Source organism: Parasteatoda tepidariorum, chromosome 11 (genome assembly GCF_982258835.1).
Source record: "Parasteatoda tepidariorum strain Cologne lab strain chromosome 11, Ptep-v5.0, whole genome shotgun sequence".
NCBI lineage: Eukaryota > Metazoa > Arthropoda > Arachnida > Araneae > Theridiidae > Parasteatoda > Parasteatoda tepidariorum.
In genome coordinates, this window is record NC_141765.1 from 43,541,618 (window position 1) to 43,561,355 (window position 19,738).

General features: G+C 27.8%; 1 protein-coding gene across 2 annotated transcripts in view; it reads left to right on the plus strand.

Moving 5' to 3' along the window:
- Positions 1-18,659, plus strand: part of LOC107457071 (kinesin-like protein klp-19) — a 45,196-nt gene extending 26,537 nt beyond the window's left edge. Inside the window, exons 9-16 of one of the 2 annotated variants that reach the window (XM_016075129.3) lie at positions 2,367-2,425; positions 5,275-5,380; positions 8,987-9,067; positions 12,449-12,532; positions 16,236-16,388; positions 17,265-17,300; positions 17,617-17,750; positions 18,515-18,659. In XM_016075129.3, the coding sequence (XP_015930615.1) occupies positions 2,367-2,425; positions 5,275-5,380; positions 8,987-9,067; positions 12,449-12,532; positions 16,236-16,388; positions 17,265-17,300; positions 17,617-17,733 (636 nt within the window). In that variant the 3' untranslated portion in view covers positions 17,734-17,750; positions 18,515-18,659. The remainder of the gene's footprint in view (positions 1-2,366; positions 2,426-5,274; positions 5,381-8,986; positions 9,068-12,448; positions 12,533-16,235; positions 16,389-17,264; positions 17,301-17,616; positions 17,751-18,514) is intronic. The other variant, XM_016075127.3, reaches the window with a different exon arrangement.
- The last annotated feature ends 1,079 nt before the right edge of the window (positions 18,660-19,738 follow it).

Consider the following 19,738-nt stretch of genomic DNA (forward strand, 5'->3'; position numbering starts at 1 on the left):
TCATTTTTTTAACGAACATCTTTTTTTACATTTCATTAAAATATTACTATGAATGGGAATTTTGTTACAAATTCAGATGTATAGCAAAAGAATTAATAAATGCGGTACATTTCCCCCTTTTTTTTATAAATTTTATTGAATAAAATCTATCGAATAGTTTTAATATATTATGCACATGAAAATGAAAATTATATATATAGTTTTTTGATAATTTTTTCCCTGCAATTATTGCTACAAATTGTTAATTTTTTTTTTAAAGAAAAAATCGCAGTGTTTTTTTTATTGTTTTCTTTTTTTGTTAAGTTATTGCAGGGTTGCCGCAGGCGACTAAAATTCAACTAATTTTTAGGAAAAGGAGACTATTGGGAGACTGTTCGGTACTCCTAGCAATGTTTTTTTAGCATGACTTGGGTTGAAAATCTGCGACCCATGATAGTTTCTCAACACAGTTTCAACTCTAGTTTCTTTTTTTTTTCCTTAAAAAATAAACAATTTTGAATTGCAAATTTGCACTTCACTTTTTAATTCATTCAGTTCGCACAGATTCTATTGTTTCTCGATCGCCTTTTCAATGGTTATCTTTCAATGGCTACGAAGTTCCACATGATTTTTTTTAATTTTAAAACGTTATTACGAAGCATAAATTTCGAATTTGACCAATCATTTTTCACAATATATTTGTGTATATGTGTGTGTGTATATATATATACATATATTATTTCCCAGATCAGTTATTGATAAAAGGGAAAATATTGCTAGAACATTAACGTTTATATAAAAATTATCACATTTGCCACCAGCTTGACTAAATGGATCATGGTATATGACAATTAAATCATTAACATAATTTTAGTCATATTTTTAATGAATTTTTGTTCTTATTTAGGCAACTATTTTCATAGTTTTTGGCTACTATTCTCATTCTTTAGGCTACCACAAGCAACTATTTTATTTTGTTCATTTTTTTCTGTGCCCACCCTGTTATTGAAATACAATAAATTGATGGAAAGATTCTTACTAAATGCAAAATTGCATCATCTAAAATAATTGTGATCGTACCACATAGTTTTATCGTAAATTGATTTGAAATACCTAAATATTATTAAATCAAATGATTAAACAGATAAAAATCCTTACAATAATTCAAAAAATATTAATAGTAATTTAATAAATTAAATCTTGTTTTGGGCAAAATTGTACTACACAAAACAATCACAAACACATCCCATTTCTTTTTGCTATTTTAAAATTTTGACCTTTTAAATGAGAGATAAACAAGTAAACATGTGAAGTAGATATAAAAGTTAACAAATAATATTTTGCGCAAATTAAAGCATAAATAGTCGTGATTGCATTATTTCTCTTATAATTCCCAGTTATAAATAAATCAAATGATTGAGCAGTTAAAAATTTTTAAAATAAATGTTAAATATTCAGTAAATAAAGCAGTTTGTACATTCTTATCCATGTGCTCATGTTGCATCATTTTACACGAACATCTTTAAATTTTGAAATCGTACATTTCCTAGTCTAGGAAATATGCAATAAAAAGTTCAGCTTCAATATAGATCATGTAAGCATTTCACCCCACTCTTTCATTTAGAATGAATTAAATATTTTCCTTCATTTTTTTCTTCTTCGCACCTGCAGTAGAAGAAAGGGGGGGACCTTACTTCCGTTGATCCTTGCAAGAAACTGTTCGCGGGGCAGTTGTGGGAAAGGAATTCATTAACAGCTTCTTTGGATGAAAGGAACATCTGTTGCGCTATTGTTACACTTTTGCAAACTGTTTTTCAGACCAATTGTTAATTCTTTAAATTATTATTGGTCATAAATTATAAAAATAGATCGCTGCAAATGATAAAGAAATGAGGAATAATAATGAAATTTTGTTGAATCAATTAAACAAAAGAGAATTTTCTAACTAAGTAGGGAAAAAAACACCAAACAGAACACCCCGTTAGATACGCTGCACATACTAAAATTTATTATTTTAAATCGTAAACGCTACAGCGTATCCCAGCGAATTTACGTTATCTTATTGATGAGTCTATGATACTTTAAGTGATTTTGATAGATCAGAGGTGATTAGATTTTCTTTAATACCTGAGTACATATTTTGTTTGTGTTTTACTTTAATCCAATACATTGTCTATTTCAATTCTTAAGTTTGTTTTTTTACTAAAAATCCTTTTTCAAAATTAAAATGTTTTTGTAGTAGATCTAACTTGTTTGGATGTCAAATAATAAAAGACTAATGAATTTAATTTTGAGTGCTTAGCTTATATGTAGGTTTCAGCATTGAAATTTTACACATTTAATCTATTTTAAAATTCAGTTGTTTTTTTTTTATTAATTAATAATAGGCACAAGATAATTCAAAGATGATGAAGGAAAAACTGATGGATTTTACAACAAGCATTCAGTAAGAAATTTTTTCCTTATGTACCATTTTTAATTAAAATAATTTGCTGTACAGCCCATTACTATACTTCTTTTATTTGTGCTTTATTCACATTTTTTTGTATAATACTGTTTAGTATATTCAAAGTGAGATTAATATACATAAGGTTATATATAATATTATACAGTAATTATCTTACGGCTTTACTAATTTGTATCGATCTGCATTAAACTTCATTAAATAAGCATTTAACATAACATTGATATCTATAAAATGTTTATCATGTTCTTACTTCTCAGGTAAGTTTTCAATTCTATATAATTAACTTCAAATCAGTTTTATGAATTCTCATATGAGATTAATCTGAAAACTGTTTCAATTTCTCTTTAGTCGCCAAGGTTTGATAAATGAATTCAATTAAACTGGTCATTAAGAATTTTTTGGAAGCATGGGAATTGCTGTTCCACTTAGAAATTATAGCCCTATATTATAATCTGTGGTCGATCTAATTTTTATTTTTAAGGCTCGTTTTTGTAGACAATTGAAATTTTTTTTCTGAAAACTTTTTAGTTGACAAAGAACATGATTTATTTTATATGATTTATTTTTTTCTATCTTTACTACCATTTTTTTACTGTGTTTTTTTATTGAAATAAAACATACAATATAATGTGTAGATTATTAAAATTAATTTTTGTGGTTCACTGTATATTTTGACCACAGCACTGTCAGTACATACTATGATGTTAGACAGGAATTTTGTAAAAATGTGTCTAGAAAACCTGGAAAAGTCAGGGAAATGTGTTCATCTGTTTGAGTAGTGACCCTGTAACACATTATCCATGGTGGCCCATAATCTGTAGCCCTAATTTTCAGAGTGAATGTAAATTAGTCAGCCTGTAACCTGCATGGGCACATTATCTGCACTTTTTTCTTCGATTGACAAGCTTTCTTCTTGATCCATTTTAGTCAATATTGGTAATCTTCTTTCATAGAGATGCCAACTTTTATGATTTATAAGTGATTATTACCATTTTAAAATCAAGATTATGGTCTCAAGTTTGAGTTATAAAAATTATCCTTTCTGAGGATTTTCTTCTTTTTTTTTTCTTAAACTATTCCGAGAAAAATAATGAAAAGATTTCTGTAAGAAAGAAAAAAAAAAATAAAGAGGATTTCTAAAAACACAAACAAAAATAACAGATAAGAGCAAAAGAGTGCAATGTTTCTGCTTCACCTTTCCACAGAGCTATTTTTAGACTTATCAAGGTAGCTGGTCATCAAGCTTAGCTTAAAATGTTTGTCTAAAAAATTTCTAAATGAAATGTTTAAATAAAAAATGTGTTAACTAGGGCTGAAGTAAAGAAAGAAAGAGATTCTTGCAACAATGTTTTATTGAAATGACAATGTGTTTAATCAAAATGAAATACTTAGATCTTTTTTTTATTTTTAAGGGTGAAAAGTACTGAGCTTCCCAAAAATAAAATCATGATGAAATTGGAACTCTTTCGTGAATTAATCCTTTGTTTATGAGGTTTATAGTTCTGGCCACATCCAACTATTAATGACTTTTTTTTCATACTTTAATTTCTTTTTAGAATATTGTTTCTTTGGTGGTACTAATTTAGAAAGAGTTATTTTAAGTTATGAATTTTAATTGATTTTTACTAAAAATGCATGGTATCATTAGACGTTTGAGAGTAAAAAATATACATATTTGGAGTCTATTTTCTTTTTTACGACTTAGTGAACAGTTAAAAACTCATACTTTTCTGCATACAAACTCATACATAAGAATGTGGCCATCATGCCTTGATAAATGATATCAATTGCAAAATATTTTCGTTCACAAAAAGAGTTTTAATGTGAAAAAAGCTGTAATTTTGGATAGATTTAAATACAAGAAAAATAAATGTTTTTCATTCTATGATTTGTTATGGAAGTCAGCAAAGCAGTTCATGGGAAGTCAGTCCAACTATGCATTCCTTACAATCCGTTGGGACTTTAAAAATTGTCAAAATGAAACCAGGATGACAGTTCATTTACGTTTGGGAGTTAGTCAATATAACAACAAGAGCTGGTGCAGCTTTTGCAAACTCTCCCTCGTATTTGGTATTAGAGCAAGAATTTCATTCTTGGTATACATCGAAATTAACAGAATACCATTCAGGTGAATTTAAACATCATACTTTGTAGCCAAACTTTGTGAGTTTTTTTTTTTAATTGTTTCCTGCTATGTCTGCCAAAGTATGATATGCATTTGTCATAGTCTACCCACAAAAGATAAATATTAAACCATATTTCTAATTACCCCAAAAATAAAAAAATTTCACTTACTATTTTTTGCATACTGTGCCACTTTCCAAATGTCAAAAGTAGATGTTCTCTATGTATGCATACAAGTACTCTGTGAATATTTTTGAACAAGCTATCACTTTCTCTTTAATTACTTTTGTTGTGGCCCCATATAATATTAAATTTGGCAACCTTATAAAATTCATTAGGAAAAATAGCAGTTTTTAAAACAGAATTCTTTGATACTACACTACCTCACTTACTTCCCAGGTTAATGACTTAAAATTGTGCTGTAATTATTATTTAAATGCTGCACCACAAAAGCTTTAAAACACAAGTTTTCCTCATTAAAGCATGGCAATATATTGTTTTTTTTATTTATTTATTTAAAATAAATTTGTAACAGGTATATAGTGTGATATGTGTCTTAACAATATTCCATTTTATAACAGAAATAACTGAACAGTTATGAGTTGAGAACAAGTGCAAAAGCTTGTTTATTATGAATTTTCATCATACATTCAACATCTATTTATAATTTTCAGTTTCAAATTTCTTTACTAAATTTATTCTAGATCTTTAGAGGAAATGATGTCGTCAAGCACTTTTGAAAAGTCCCTTTTACAAATTTGCCTTGATATTGTCGGAAATATCAAAAAAGATTTGAACAGCTTGATTGAAGTAAGCATATTCTTTCATAAGATGTATACTATTTTAAACTGCTTTTACAAATGATAATACTGTTTAAAACTGCATTTCTGACCTAAATTAAAAGTTAGGCATTCCTGCAGGAGGCTGTTGTGATTCAGGGAGGGATAGAGGTGCTCTGACCACCTTTATTTTCCAGCCAAGCTGGTCTCCTGATGATCTGAAGCTAAGTTTATCATATAGAATGTAAAGCTAAATTTTTTTTTTAAAAATTATTTATTTTTTATTTAGCTCATTAGACCCTTCTAAATCAAATTTTTTTAAAAAAATTGGAATAATTTTAATAATATGAATCTAAAGATGAATAAAATTTTGTATAAAGAGGAACTAAGTAGGTTTACTGTATATTCTTGAAATGGGAGTTTCAGCATCAAACTCTAATTTAAAATCTAGTCTCGTTTTTCTTCTACCGTTTTTGATTCCTTTAATGAGGATTGAAAAATCTTACTTTTTTCGCCAGGAGCAGAATAATATCTAATGTTCTGCTACATGACTTTTGATAATTCGTATATTGAATATGAGTTTAAAATTTTAAGTGTGGCGTTTATGCCGGTTGCGGCATTTACAATATTTTAAAAATAAATTTTACATTTTTCAAATAGAAAATAAAAATTTTAATCAAAATAGTTGCGAATTATGGCAAAAGATAGCTCCACTATTGCTAACCCACCACCCCTTAAAAATGGGTTTTTCTCGATCTAGTTCCGGTCAAACAGCTCTTTCACATTTTTTCTCCTGACTTTGTTACAGCGTGCTTTGCATGGTGTAGAGAAATTAAATTGCGGAAAGTTTTCTTTTTAGTATTTGCTAATATTTTTTCATATTACAATATGCATCCTGAAAGACATCTGAGTTATACAGCTGCTTTCAAACTGCAATCTATTGAACGAGCTGAAAGTATAGGAAATTGTGCAGCAGTGCGAGAATTTGAAGTAGATGAGATATGCATTTGCCAATGGCGGTCAGAAAAGAAAAGCCTAGAAAACATGCCGAAAATGAAAAGGGCAAGAAGAAGTGGAACTGTGCTCTGGCCTGAGCTAGAAGATGTTTTAGAAAAGTGGATTTCTGAACAGCGCGAGAAAGGACTCCCTGTATCCACCATTAAAATTCGTCTACAAGCCAAAAAGATATCTGCAAACATGGGAATTTCCAATTTTAACGATAATCCAAATTGGTGTCATTGGTTCATGACAAGAAATTATTTGTGCGAAGTAAAACAACGATCGGCCAAAGTCTTTCAGATGACTGGAAAGAAAAAAAATAATCCTTTTTGAATTAATTGAAGGATTTAAGAGCTCAGAAAGGAATTAAAGAATGCCAAATCGTCAATATGGATGAAGTCCCGTTGACGTTTCAATTGCTGCATCTAGCCACAAAAAAACATCCTTCACTTGTGTGCTTACCTGTGCTGCTAATGGCAAAAAATTAAAACCGATGCTGATTTTCAAGCGGAAAACGTTGCCTAAGGAAATTTTCCCAAGTGACATCATAAAATGCAGGGAAAAGGGCTGGATGTGCGAGAAAATAATGCTTGACTGGATTAATGAAGTCTGGCGTAAAAGAAAAGGGTCATTTTTCCAGCCAAGTGGCATTCTTGTGATGGATTCAGTGCGGGCACATTTGCTGGACTTGGTGAAAAAGGAAGCAAAAAGAGCTTCAGCTTCTTTAGCTGTTATCCCAGGTGGGCTAACAAAAATACTCCAGCAGCCGGATTTAACAGTAAATAGAAGTTTCAAAAGCCACATGAGAAAACTTTGGGAAGCATGGATGGCTGGCGAAAATCACTTGTACACAAAAAACGGAAATTTGAAAAGAGCTTCATATAGAGAAGTAGCTCGATGGGTTTCAGAAGCTTGGAAAGCAATTTCTCCGAACACTGTAAAATTAGGTTTTTCGCAGGCGGAAATAATCCCGAGTGTTTCGATTGAAGAAAAATGTGATCCGACAGATGAAAATAATGATGATGCTGAACTGGATGAAGAATTGCTTCAATAGTTTTATTCGGATTTTGAATGCAGCGAATTTGAAGGGTTTGAGTGAGCCTAAATTTTAAGTGGATGCGACCCACTTTGAAAAGCGTGCAAAGTGAATGCGACCCACTTAAGTTGTGAAATGTAAATATGTTACAATGTAAGTCAGTTATATAATTCTTAATCTAGAAATGGCGCCACCAGCGATTACCGATTGTAAAAATATTATTTTGAGAAGTTTATCCAAAGTGTTTAATAACAGTTTCTTGCTTTTGTTAGACTACGCATTTTATACTTTAATTTATATTTTAATTTTAAATTTTAGTAATATTTATAAAGTATTAATTTAATATATTTAATTTTTGTCGCTACATCGTTGTTATGGGTGCGACTTATAAACTGATATCTACTTAGTTAAATAAAAGAGGTATGTTTCCAAAAAATAAATAAATAAAATTAAAAAAATTATAAAATTTAAATAAATCATTAAGTAATGTATGTAAATAATCAAATAAGTAATGTAAAAAAATCATTTATATTAAATTAATATAAATGTAGTTATTTAAATTTTTTACCTAAAGATGGCGCCAACAGCCGAGTGTGACATGTTGTTCTGAGCAGTTTGTCCAAAATATACAATAACAGATTACATTCTTGATTTTATTATAATTATACATTTATAAATTTTAAATTAGAACATTAGTAGTATTTATAATGAATTAATGTTATATATTCACATTTGCCGCTAAATCGTTATTATGGGTGCGGCGTTTACCGTGATTTTTTTCTTTTAAGTCTCAATATCGCGAGTGCGGCCTTTACGATAGGTGCGGCTTTTCTTGTATAAATTACGGTGCCTCAAACTCAAAAAAATTCCTTTTCCCTGACTTTTTTTCAGATTTGTAAAATTTCCCGTGACTTTTTCCTGTTCTGTGGTCAGTGTGTAATCACATTTCTGAAACTTATCAAAAGATAAATTATTAATCAGATTTTAAATGTAGATTTTGCACAATTAAGATAAAACTTACATTTTTCTAGAAACCTTAAGTCTTTCAGAATTAGAAGGAAGCGCATTACTACTATCAAATTAATCAAAATAATATTTGAATGCAAAATGAAATTAACAGTGAAAGAAAATTATCTAAATATCCTGTGTAAAAAGTAAACTATTTTAAGCATAAATATATGAAATCAATTTAAAATAATTATTACACAAAAATGTCTTTAACTGATTCACAGATGTACTTTTTTTAGAAAAGGAACCAAAACTGTTCTCTCTTCCAAAGGAGATAGTAGCATTTTTGTAACAGTGCCTATTCTTTTTAGACTGTGACTAGGCATACTATTTTTCTAACACTTTAAGTCTAGTTTACAGGTAGAGAAATCTCCAGTCTTTACATTTTTGAACTAGTTTGTATAAACAAACATACTCCATTTATATTGCTGCATCATTTAAAAATATCTTTTAGTAATTTAACCATAATTCTACTTGGGTAACTTCCTGCAAATTTTTCTTTGACTAGCAATATGACAAATTTGTTTGACTATATATATATATATACACACATATTGAAAGTTTTTAAAATGTAGTTTTTGTTAACTTTTATAGTTGCATAATTTGGGAGCCGAAAGAGACTTAGAACTTATACGGTATGAAGAAAAATGTAAAGAAGCTGAAGATTTGAAGAAAGTAGGTATTTTTTAAACATATAGTCAAACAAAAAATAAGAAGTGGATATCACAACGTATGTTTTTGAACGCTTGAAATATGCCGACTGTCCTTTCCAATTTGTATATTTTTGAAGCGAGTCAATATTTTAATCAAGTAATACCTTACTACTTCAGTTTCTTGGGATTATATATTTAATGGCACTCGCTTATCAGTGTGGGAAAAACCATTCCTAAAATGAAGGAAAAATTCTAGTTCAAGAATACATTTTGAAATCCTCAAAGATTAAAAAAATTGTTTAGGAAATATATTTTGAGAAAATGAAAGGCAACAGTAAATTTTTTTGGCTAATTCTTTTTTTAAATTTGTATTATTAGAGCATCTGCGCAGATTAGTGCCTGATCGCCAAGGCATCTAAAAAATCATAGCTAGCCTCCAACATTTTAGTAAAATTTAACTCATTCTTTTAAAATTTTAAAACTTTTAGATAAAAAAAATAATTTTTATAAATATAAATACCAATTAGGACATTCATAAAATCTGCCTTTCTTCAAAAACCTGGACCCAATCTTATTCCCGATATCTGGTTTTCTGGATTACTAAGAATAATAAACATTGCAAACAATGGAACATAAATTCAAAATTAGATTGTTTGATGTGTTCCATTATCTGAAAACCTCAGGTGAAAAATACAAATTTTGTATGCTTAAACTTCACAATATTTTACCACTATAAACATATAATTGAAGCAGGAAGCAATTGTTTTGAAACAAAATAAAAGTTTTTAGGTGGAAAATAATTGTGAAAAACTTTCTGTGCCTAAAAACTTTAAATCACAAAATTTTTTAGTTATTTAGAATTTGAGTGTGTAGTTTTCCTATTTGTTCACTAGTTTCTCTAGTTTTCTGCTATGCTAGCTTCTAGATACTAGGTCCTGTACTGTATCATCTTGTTCAAAAATATAGATTCAAATATGGAAAATCTTTTTTTTTATAATTGAAGGAATTTTTTGTGATCCTGTTCTTTTTGAATTCTTATAGTTCTTATAACTCTACCATGTTTAATTTTAATTGCCTATCACGTAAACTTATAACTAGAAATATTTCAAGCATTGTTATATAATTTTGTTATGAAATAGATTTGGGGGGAATAGCATTACTTGCTTTGTTTCATTTGAAATCATTAATGAGAGAGAATAAACTACTACTTCTGTTTTTGATTGAAGCAAAAATATTATCTACAATTTTTGAATTAATGTTTATGCCTGAGTAAAAATTTAGAAGAAATTTTCAATTTTAAAATGAAACTTTTCAAATTGGAACATCCTTAGGAAATGATAAGAAAAGGAAATTTTAAACTACAACGAATTTGAGAAATTAATTCAAGTCTTATAAATGTATTTTTTAAAACAAATACTCTCAAATTTATGTGTGACCTCGTACAAATTTCGGTCAACAGTGACATGCCTTTTTTCAATTATCAAGACTATTAAGTGATAGAGACCTATAACAAGGATCAAAAGGATAATTCATGTCACTCTTCCTTCCTTTAAAAGGAATTCAAGATATTTTTACTTTATTTTTAGTGATATAACAAATAGTGGTGGTTTCATTTATTCCTTATGTTATTAATGATTTCTTTACAATGTTAGAATTTTTATTTTTTAAGTGCAAAAATTTATTCTGGTGCCTAAAAGTACTGTAATTAGTAACATAATTGAATTACTGTTATCGGGGATAATTTTAAGTTCTTCTGATTGTAGCAAGTCTTTACATTTCATTATTTATATAAGAATACAATATAAATCACTTTTGGTATTCTAAATTTCCCTTGTATTTCTTTTGCTTTCTAATTAACATTTACTTTAAAATGTGTTTTTGTCATCTTTCCTTATTATTTGTAGCAATTCATAAAATTATACTGACAACTAGTAAATTGAAAAGTACTCAACATTCTGTTGTTCAGGAACAGTATAAATAAAAGAAATATCTAATGTTATTGCTAAGTTGTTTTAAAAATACAGTAAAGTATTGTACTTTTTAAAGAATGAATTACATATCTATCTATTCTATCTCTAAATTTAATTCTTTTAATAATTTTCTGATTTGCTAAGCTCATTGAAAAAAATTGGTAAGGAGAAAAATAAAATTATCTCATTAAAATAGTGGGAGACTAAATCTGTTAGAAACAAACGTACATGTGATTTTTTGTTTCAAAACCAAAGTTTATCATTTTGCAAAAAAAATTCAGGGGATACTAAAAATATGTTTTTTGCTCTTCAACATTTCTTTTGAATGTAAATAATCTCTTGAAAAAGGAGTAAAACTGCAGTCCATAATTTTAAAAAAATAGTTTGAATCATCCAGAAATTGTACTTTTTATTCATTTTAAAATAATTTTACTGAGGCAATGAGAATGGGTTAAATAAAGTTTGTATTAAATTGAAACTTGTTGATTTATTTTCATTTCGATATTATGCATAAATAAAATTAAATTATAAATTTTTAATTATTCAAAAATTGTTGATTACATTTTACTTCTAAAGTGTTTTTCCTTTATTTTATACCATATATTTATAGTTTTTTTTTATCAATCTTCTTGACCTTTTACCTAATTAAACATCTTGCATAATCATTTACTATAAAATTTACCATTTATTTAACTTCACTTCGTTACTCCTTTTGGGGCAGTGTTTTGTGAAATTATTGGAATATTATAAGAACATAAGATATATTTATTTTATCCCATCAGTACCTGTTTACATTATCCCATCAAAATTAAAGAAAAAAACAAAGTTTACAAAAATAAGTCAAGTGATATATTACAAAATTTTCTATAACATTGATTGAAAGAAAAAAACTAAGTTCTACTTGTTTACCAATTCTGTAATTGAATCAAAAGAAATCAATCAATTTTTTCAAATTTCTTAGTTTTTGTATATTTCTATTGCTTTGTATAATTTTTTTTATCTTAAAATCATAAGAAAAAGTTATAGTTAAAAGTTATGTTATAGTTACTTAAAATGCAACTTTCATCTGTCATTTAGCAAAGAAGCATCTATGCCAGTAAAATAATTTATTCTACTTTCTGATTATGTTTAAAGAAGAGAGTGGCATCAATTTTTTTTTTATTTAAACTTATTATCTTAGTTCATAAAAATATCATATGAATTCTTTTTGTAAAACTAAATATATTGCATTGCAATTGCAAAGCTCAATTTTCTCTGTGTAATATGCATATAGTTAGTCAAGATTAGTCTTATTAGTTTTTAACTTTCATTTTACTGGTTTTAAATTAACTTTGTACTCTTGCTGTTACAAAAAAAAAAAAAAAAGATTTCACTTCAAAATTTGATGCATACCAAACTACTAAAATAATATGCCTATGTCTTTGAAATTTCAGAAATTAACTGATGCTGAGGAAAAAATTCAACAACTTCGTTCGACTACTACTACTAGTGCTACTAGAAGAATAAGGTCCCAGCCAGTAAGTTTTGTTTCTTTTTTACTTTTGTGATATAGTAGACACTCTATATAAGGAACCTGGTTCAAATCTTAGTAATGGCTAGTCTATTCAAATTCCGCACCCGGCTTGCACTGACAACAGTGCTGACATGAAATATCCTCAGTGGTAGATGGATCATGGGTTAGAGTACCCTTGCTGTCTGGTTAACAATTGGAGGTTTTCGTGCTTTTTCTCTCCATGTAACACAAATGCGGGTTAGTTTCATCAAAAAGTCCCCCATGAAAGCAAATTTCTCCCAATACTTGATCCAGGAGTTCCCTTGTCTTCTGGATTTTGTTCAAAATTACAAGGCTACAAAGATAAACATTAGAAGTCATAAACCTAAAATTGAGTCGACTGTTAGTCGGTTGTAAATATAAAGTAAAATTTTTATATTGGGGCCAGGGTGGCCATCTACCTGGAAAACCTGGAATTATCAGGGAAGCGGTTATAGCGGCCTAATTTTTTTACTCTTTGGGTATTGGTTTAAAGAAAATATGACCAATGAATTTTATTAAGAGCACTGTTTGGATAAAATGCAGTATAAACATGCATTAAAAAAAATAGCATTTTTAATAAATGCTTTATAATATTGAAATTTTTCTTGTACCCATCCTATAGATGTAAAATACTCGCGTTTTCATAACTTAGGGTAAATATTCTGAATAATTACCCTCATAAATACCCGAAATTTATTAGTACCTGAGTATTTATCAATTTTATTAAAAATTTGTGATTATGGTTTTCTTTTTACAAAATTATGTATATTTTAGACACAATTAAATTTTGCCTACATTGTCAATGGTTAATTAACTATGAAAAAAAAATTCATTCAATTTGAGCATATAAATTATTAAAATCGTTTTCTTTTTCTTTATTTGAGAGCTGTTATGGTTTAATCCTCTTTCTAATCATAATTCCCAGCCTTTAAGGTTTTAAAAGTAACATCTAAGCAAGGAAAGTTTTGGAAGAAATATTGTTTTGAAATGCAAGAATTTTTCATGTTTTATGTAATTTATTTTAAAAAGTTTATCATACAGTACTTTTCCTGTATATAAATCATGCATAATTCCTTATTTGATTCATATTTAATTGTGATGTAGTGATATCTTTCTGAATAATAATAATGCCCCAGACTGTAAAAATTTTTGAGTTTTTATTTCATTATTATTAAGGAATTTAGAAATATAGCTTAATATTAGTACGGTTTTCAAAGGAGTATAAAATATGTGGTATGTTCAATATTTCTGTTTGCTAAGTTTAAATGAGATCACAAAGCTTTTTTCTCTATGGGAAAAAACTGCTCTTTTCCCCATTAAAAGTTACATGTTTAACTTATTGAACAACTCCAAGCAAGGATTGATATATTTTATTTCTTACGTTAAATGATAAAATATATATTTAGTTTTATCATTATATTCTTTATCAGAATTTCAATAATTCTTACAGGAATGAAAAAGGAATATTAACTAAATATTTTTTGTTAATTAAATATCTATCATTAATTGTTTTCAATTTTAAAAAAATACTTTTCGTTAATTAAAAGTCATAAACTTCAGTCTGATTAGGGCATATAAAGTGAAAATGCATGTAACAAAATCATGCGAATAAATAACTATTGAAATATATTTTATTTGCATTAAAGATCTTTTACTCCTAATTAGTAAAAGTATAGAATAATACTTGATAGATTTAGCATTCATAAAGTTTATCTTCCTTATTTTTTTATATAACAACATTGATAGTCTATATATAACTGGGTTATATGCCTTTTATATTAAATAGAGAACAGTAAATAACACTATAAAAGATAAGGCTACCTGCAGTTAATAAAACTACCTTTTTGTTTAAATGTCTGAATTGTCTTTTATTTTGGAGATGAAGCAGTGTTAGCTCATAGTTTGAAAAATAACTCAATAGTATAGAAATTAAATAATTCATTATTTCTTTTGTCTAAAATGATATTTTCAGAAGTAAAACTGATTTTTAAAAATAAAATTATTTATATTACTTATTTTTAATAATATTATTTTTATATTTATACCCTACCTACTGGGTATTTACCCGACTCAATTCTATAACCCATCCTACATTTTATGAGAGAGAAAAAATGGCTCACGTGGAAAATTTTAAATTTTTACCTCGAAAAATCAAGGAAATTTGTAATCTTCAGTAACCACCCTGAGGGTGTTGGACTCATGTTTGTGAGAGCTGGAACTCGAATGCTGGAAGAATCCCCCTGTATTAACTGATAACAGTAGCACGTTAAATCTTCAGGGTCACAAAGTCCTCCATGTTCCCCTAGCAAATCAATATCACTGGGGGTACTGGTCCAAGAGTTCACTTATCTTCCAGATTGGATTAAATAATTACAAGGATACAAAGTTGAACATTGGTAGTCGTAAACTGAAATTTAGGTCTGCTATTCAATGACTGTTTTAAAATAAAATGTTTATTGAGCCCTGGTGGCTTAGGAGGTAGAGCGCTTACCTCCAAACAAGGTGGCCCTGGTTCAAATCCCAGCAATAACTGGTTGGAACGAATTCCGCAACCGGCTCGCATTGTCTAGTCTAATCCTAGTAATCTGGTTTGGGTTCAAAATTACAAGGTTTCAGAGTCGAACATTAGTGGTAGTGAACTCAAAAATTGGGTCGGATGTTTAACAACAGTTATAAAATAAAATTAAATATTTATATTTTATGGCTAATAAATACTGTACTTATTTAACAAAACCATTCAATACTTCAAAGAATAAATAATGTAACTGACAAAATATTTTACACATGATTTTTAATTGTTTGAATTTTTTTTTAAACGTAAAAATGCGATTTATTTTAATAAATAAGTTTTGTTTTTTTTTTAAAAATACTATAAATAATAGTTCAAAAAGGGGACTGATTAAGAGAAGTCAAGAAAATTGTGAATGTTCGAAAATAAGCCTTCAAGCATCCACTTGATTTCACAGTGAGAAAGGAATAAAATTTTGAAACTAGATAAGTTGGAGTGTTAAATTTATTGTGCTATTTGAAAAGAAATTTTCAAAGGTTATAAATAGATCATTTTTTTAAAACTTAATGAATCTCGATACAGAGTTCCCATAAGGTCAAAGAAGCTTAGAATTGTAAGAAAGTTTGATATTAAAATAGAGGCAATCAGTCAATTCTCAAGGAATAATGTCCATTTATTTTATCTAAAACTTAGAGAAGTCTAGCAACTAACCTGGAAAATAGCAAATTTCAAAATCCACTGCAATATGTAACCAATGAAATTTATTAAATATTTTATTTTCTTCTAAAAGTTATGCTGCAGCATGGTTAAATTTCTTAAGAATTATTAAATCTGGAATATTATACTGTGAAATGTTGTGTTTTGTTTAACAATTTCTTTCTTTTTTTTAAATCTTGAATCTCACCCTGTCTGCTGTTCAATAATACTATGCTTTTAAAAGCTAAGCTTTATCTATAAATTAATTTTGGTTCTTAAACACAAGAATGATATATGATGGCTGATTGTACGACTGATGTGATTCTATTTATATTTTTGGTTTTTATGCTAAATATATATGTTCTAAAACAAGATGCTAAAGTTATAGATTACATATGCAACTATTAAAATAACATTTGTTAAATTAAGAGTGTTTTTTTTTTTAAATATTAAGTAATAATTTTTTCCTTATAACTTATAGCAATGTTCACATGATTCGATGATGGAGGAATTTATAAACTTAAGCGAAGATGAAGCATCCTTTGCTCAACAATCCGAATTACAGGACCCTGATTTTCGTGGAACACCTATGTATAAAAGGAAGCAATCCAAGGCCAAGCGAAAAAATCCAGAGGTGCGTTTTTAATGTTATGTACTTTTGTATTGATAGAATATTAGTATGAAGAATTTAATCAAGACAGCATGAAAATCATTTCAATTTGTATTATGAAAAAAAAAGCTTTCAAAATCTACTCTGGTAAAAAAAGAAAAGCTTACTTATCACTTATTTGCATATGTTAGTTGTCCACATTTTTGTTGTAACTCTTATTCATGTTTCAGCATCTTTTATTTGTACTGTCCATGTTTCCATTTTTTACCATTAAAAATACAATTAATATGTATGTATATTTAAAACTGCTGAAAATTTCATCAACTAATCGTAAGCTATTTTTTGCCTATTTCAGTCTTAGTTTTTATTAGTACTAAGAATTGCTGAACCATATTCTTCACTTTAATTATTCTTATGTTGGATGATTATGCTATGGTTAGGAATTATATAGTTTTATACTTTTCATTCCTTAAATAACAATTTTATTGTGATCTGATTGATTGATTGATAATTTTTTTGTTTACTAATTTTAGTTTCTTTTTGTTTTAAACATTTCCTTGTAAATAATAACTTTCATAATTAAATTCTATGTACAAAAATTTCATTTTTTTGTCTCTCTCTCCCTTTCAAAATATTCCTGAACATTTGATTAATTTTTAAGTATTTCTATCAAAGTTTTTTTTTCTTTGCTTATTATGTTTATTTATTAACTTAAACTTTTTGTTATTAAACTTATTGTTATGTATACTTTTATATTACTCTGTCTATATTATTCCTGTCAATTATAAATTGTATTATAAAAATATTGTTGAACAATATTTTAAATTGTATTTAAAATATTGTTCACTAATAGTAAATCTAAATAAATTGAAACTATAAAATTTATAATTTTTTTTTCAGGGTTTAGAGCCTTTAACCAGTCCAAAACCTCCAAAAGTAAGTAAATGTTTCTAATAAAAGTATACTTTTTTTTCATGACAGACAAAATAAAACCATGTCAAATAAATGAAGTAAACCTCTGCTATTTGTGTTATAATTTTATGTTTATTTATCAAGTTTTGTATTCTATTTTTCATAAGAGGAAAAATTTGAAAAATAGTTCAAGTTAACCAAAATGGGTAATCTTACATAATTTTCTGTTTAATTGGGATATAGTAGTCTCATGTCAATAACAAAATTTTGAAATTCCTAAATATATTTGAACTAATGTATATGTACCTGTTAATCAATCAAAATTTTATTTGTTTTATAGACTTTATCAACTGGTTGTAGTTGTCCCGGTGACTGTAGTTCAATTCGTTGCAGCTGCAAAAAGAAGAAACAAACGTGCACTCCTTTATGTGATTGTGTTAATTGTGAGAACCTTTAGAGGTGATTTTTTCTAAGGTCTATTATTTTTTATCACTTTTTAAAGCTAGTATATTTATACTTAAAGTATCTCTTTTATGGCAGGAATGTGAATTGCATAATTTAACTTTTTGGAGTTGTTACAACTTTTTACATAATTTAAATTTGACTTTAAATGTAAATGTGTATCTTCTCCTGAAACTCATTCATTTGCACTAAATGAATTTGTAACAGGGGCGATTAATATAGCATTTCTCAAAATTTTGAAATTTGCGCATTCATACACTTGGCATAAAGAAAATTATGTACATTCAAGCCTCCTGGAACATTTTCTCTGCAATTTTCGTATTCTTTTTTTAAAAAGGTTTTTCGTTTCCTTGTTTTCTTTAGAATTTTACCATATTTCTATATATAAATTGCTCATGGGCTGCAATAGTGGCAAAACTAAAAAAATACGCGTTTTAAACTAAAAACAGGTGTAAGTCGTGCTAGTATTGCTGTATTTTTAATGTATGAAAATGGGTATTTTCTTATACTCATTTTCAAACATTAAAATACAGCAATACTAGCACAACTCATAACTCAACTTAAAGGCAATCTTCGTTTCAGCAAACTGAAGCATTTCTTATGCATTTTTCTTAGCAATGAAAACTTTAAACCCACCTATCTCAAAACTTGATTTTTTGAGTTGTGCCGCTATTGCAGCCCATGAGCGATATGTATATACTACACTATATTGCGATTATATATTTGTAGTATGCTTTCTGATGCTTTTAAAAAATATTATTTTATTTTTATTTTAGGATCGAGACACATCTAACCACTAGTTCACATCCTCTCATTTTGTAATTTCATTAAAAAAAAAGATTATATTATAAAACTTATCATATTGTTTATATATTCACACTTTGTAAAGTTTTAATGCCATTAAATTTATTGACATTCCTATTTCTTTTTCATTTCTCTTTCACACATGCTGCCATCATCAGAAAAAAATGGAGGGGGGAGTTCTTTAATTTTTCTCTGTTACAGGGTGTCCAGCGATAGGGAAAACCGGAAATTATCAGGCAATTTTTTAATTATGGTAATGTCAGGGAATTTCTCTGAAATCTTAGTAAATCAGGGAAAAGCATTCAAATAGCCAGCAAGCGCCGAATGTTTCAATTCGCGGCGCTACGCTTCATAATTGATGATGTCGCAAACAAGTTTTCTTTACCGTGCGGTAAGTACGTGTGGTGCTGAAGTTGACGTCATTTCCAATCCAACATCGTCACGTGGAACTTCTCCATGCAGCCATTGCAACTGAGTCTGAAGGATTGTGCGTTTGTTCGCGTCTGTTTGAAAGAAACTGTGTCATCAATTTACTTGCATTTTTCTGGTAAGTTCTTTATCTTATTTTTTAAAATTATAATTACTAATGGACTTATAAAATTATCTTAAAATATTTGCTTAATTTCATTTTTAAGGTCTAATATACGTAATGTCATTAAGAAATAAGTTGTGAACAATATATAAGAGAAAAGCTAATTTTTGCCCTTCCGATTGCGCATTATTGACTCCGCGTGGAAGATTTTCGCTCGTTGTGCTCTAATAAGTTATTTTATTTTCATTCTAATAAACTTTATTTAATTTTTATTCCAATAACTTTTTGTTTATTTTAACTTATTTTCGTTTACGGCAGGTTGATTTTTCGATAAATTAAATGTATTATTTTCACGTGATGGTATAATTCTTTATTTAATTAATATTCTTTATGAATTTCTTTAATCAAATTTTAAATATTTTTTTTTATACAATGCAAATTTTAAATCATTAGTCAAGATTAGTTTTTGTGCTTTTTAAAATTTAAGCTTATCGCAATTCATACTCATGTGATTTTAAAATTCAGTTTCATATTTACGGAATTTTAATAAATAACGCTAGGAATGAACGAAGAAAAAAGAATTTGTTTCGTGAATTAAAGACAAAGAAAAATTAAATCAATTGTTACATGAAACCATCAATATTTTATTTAATTTTAGAATTGA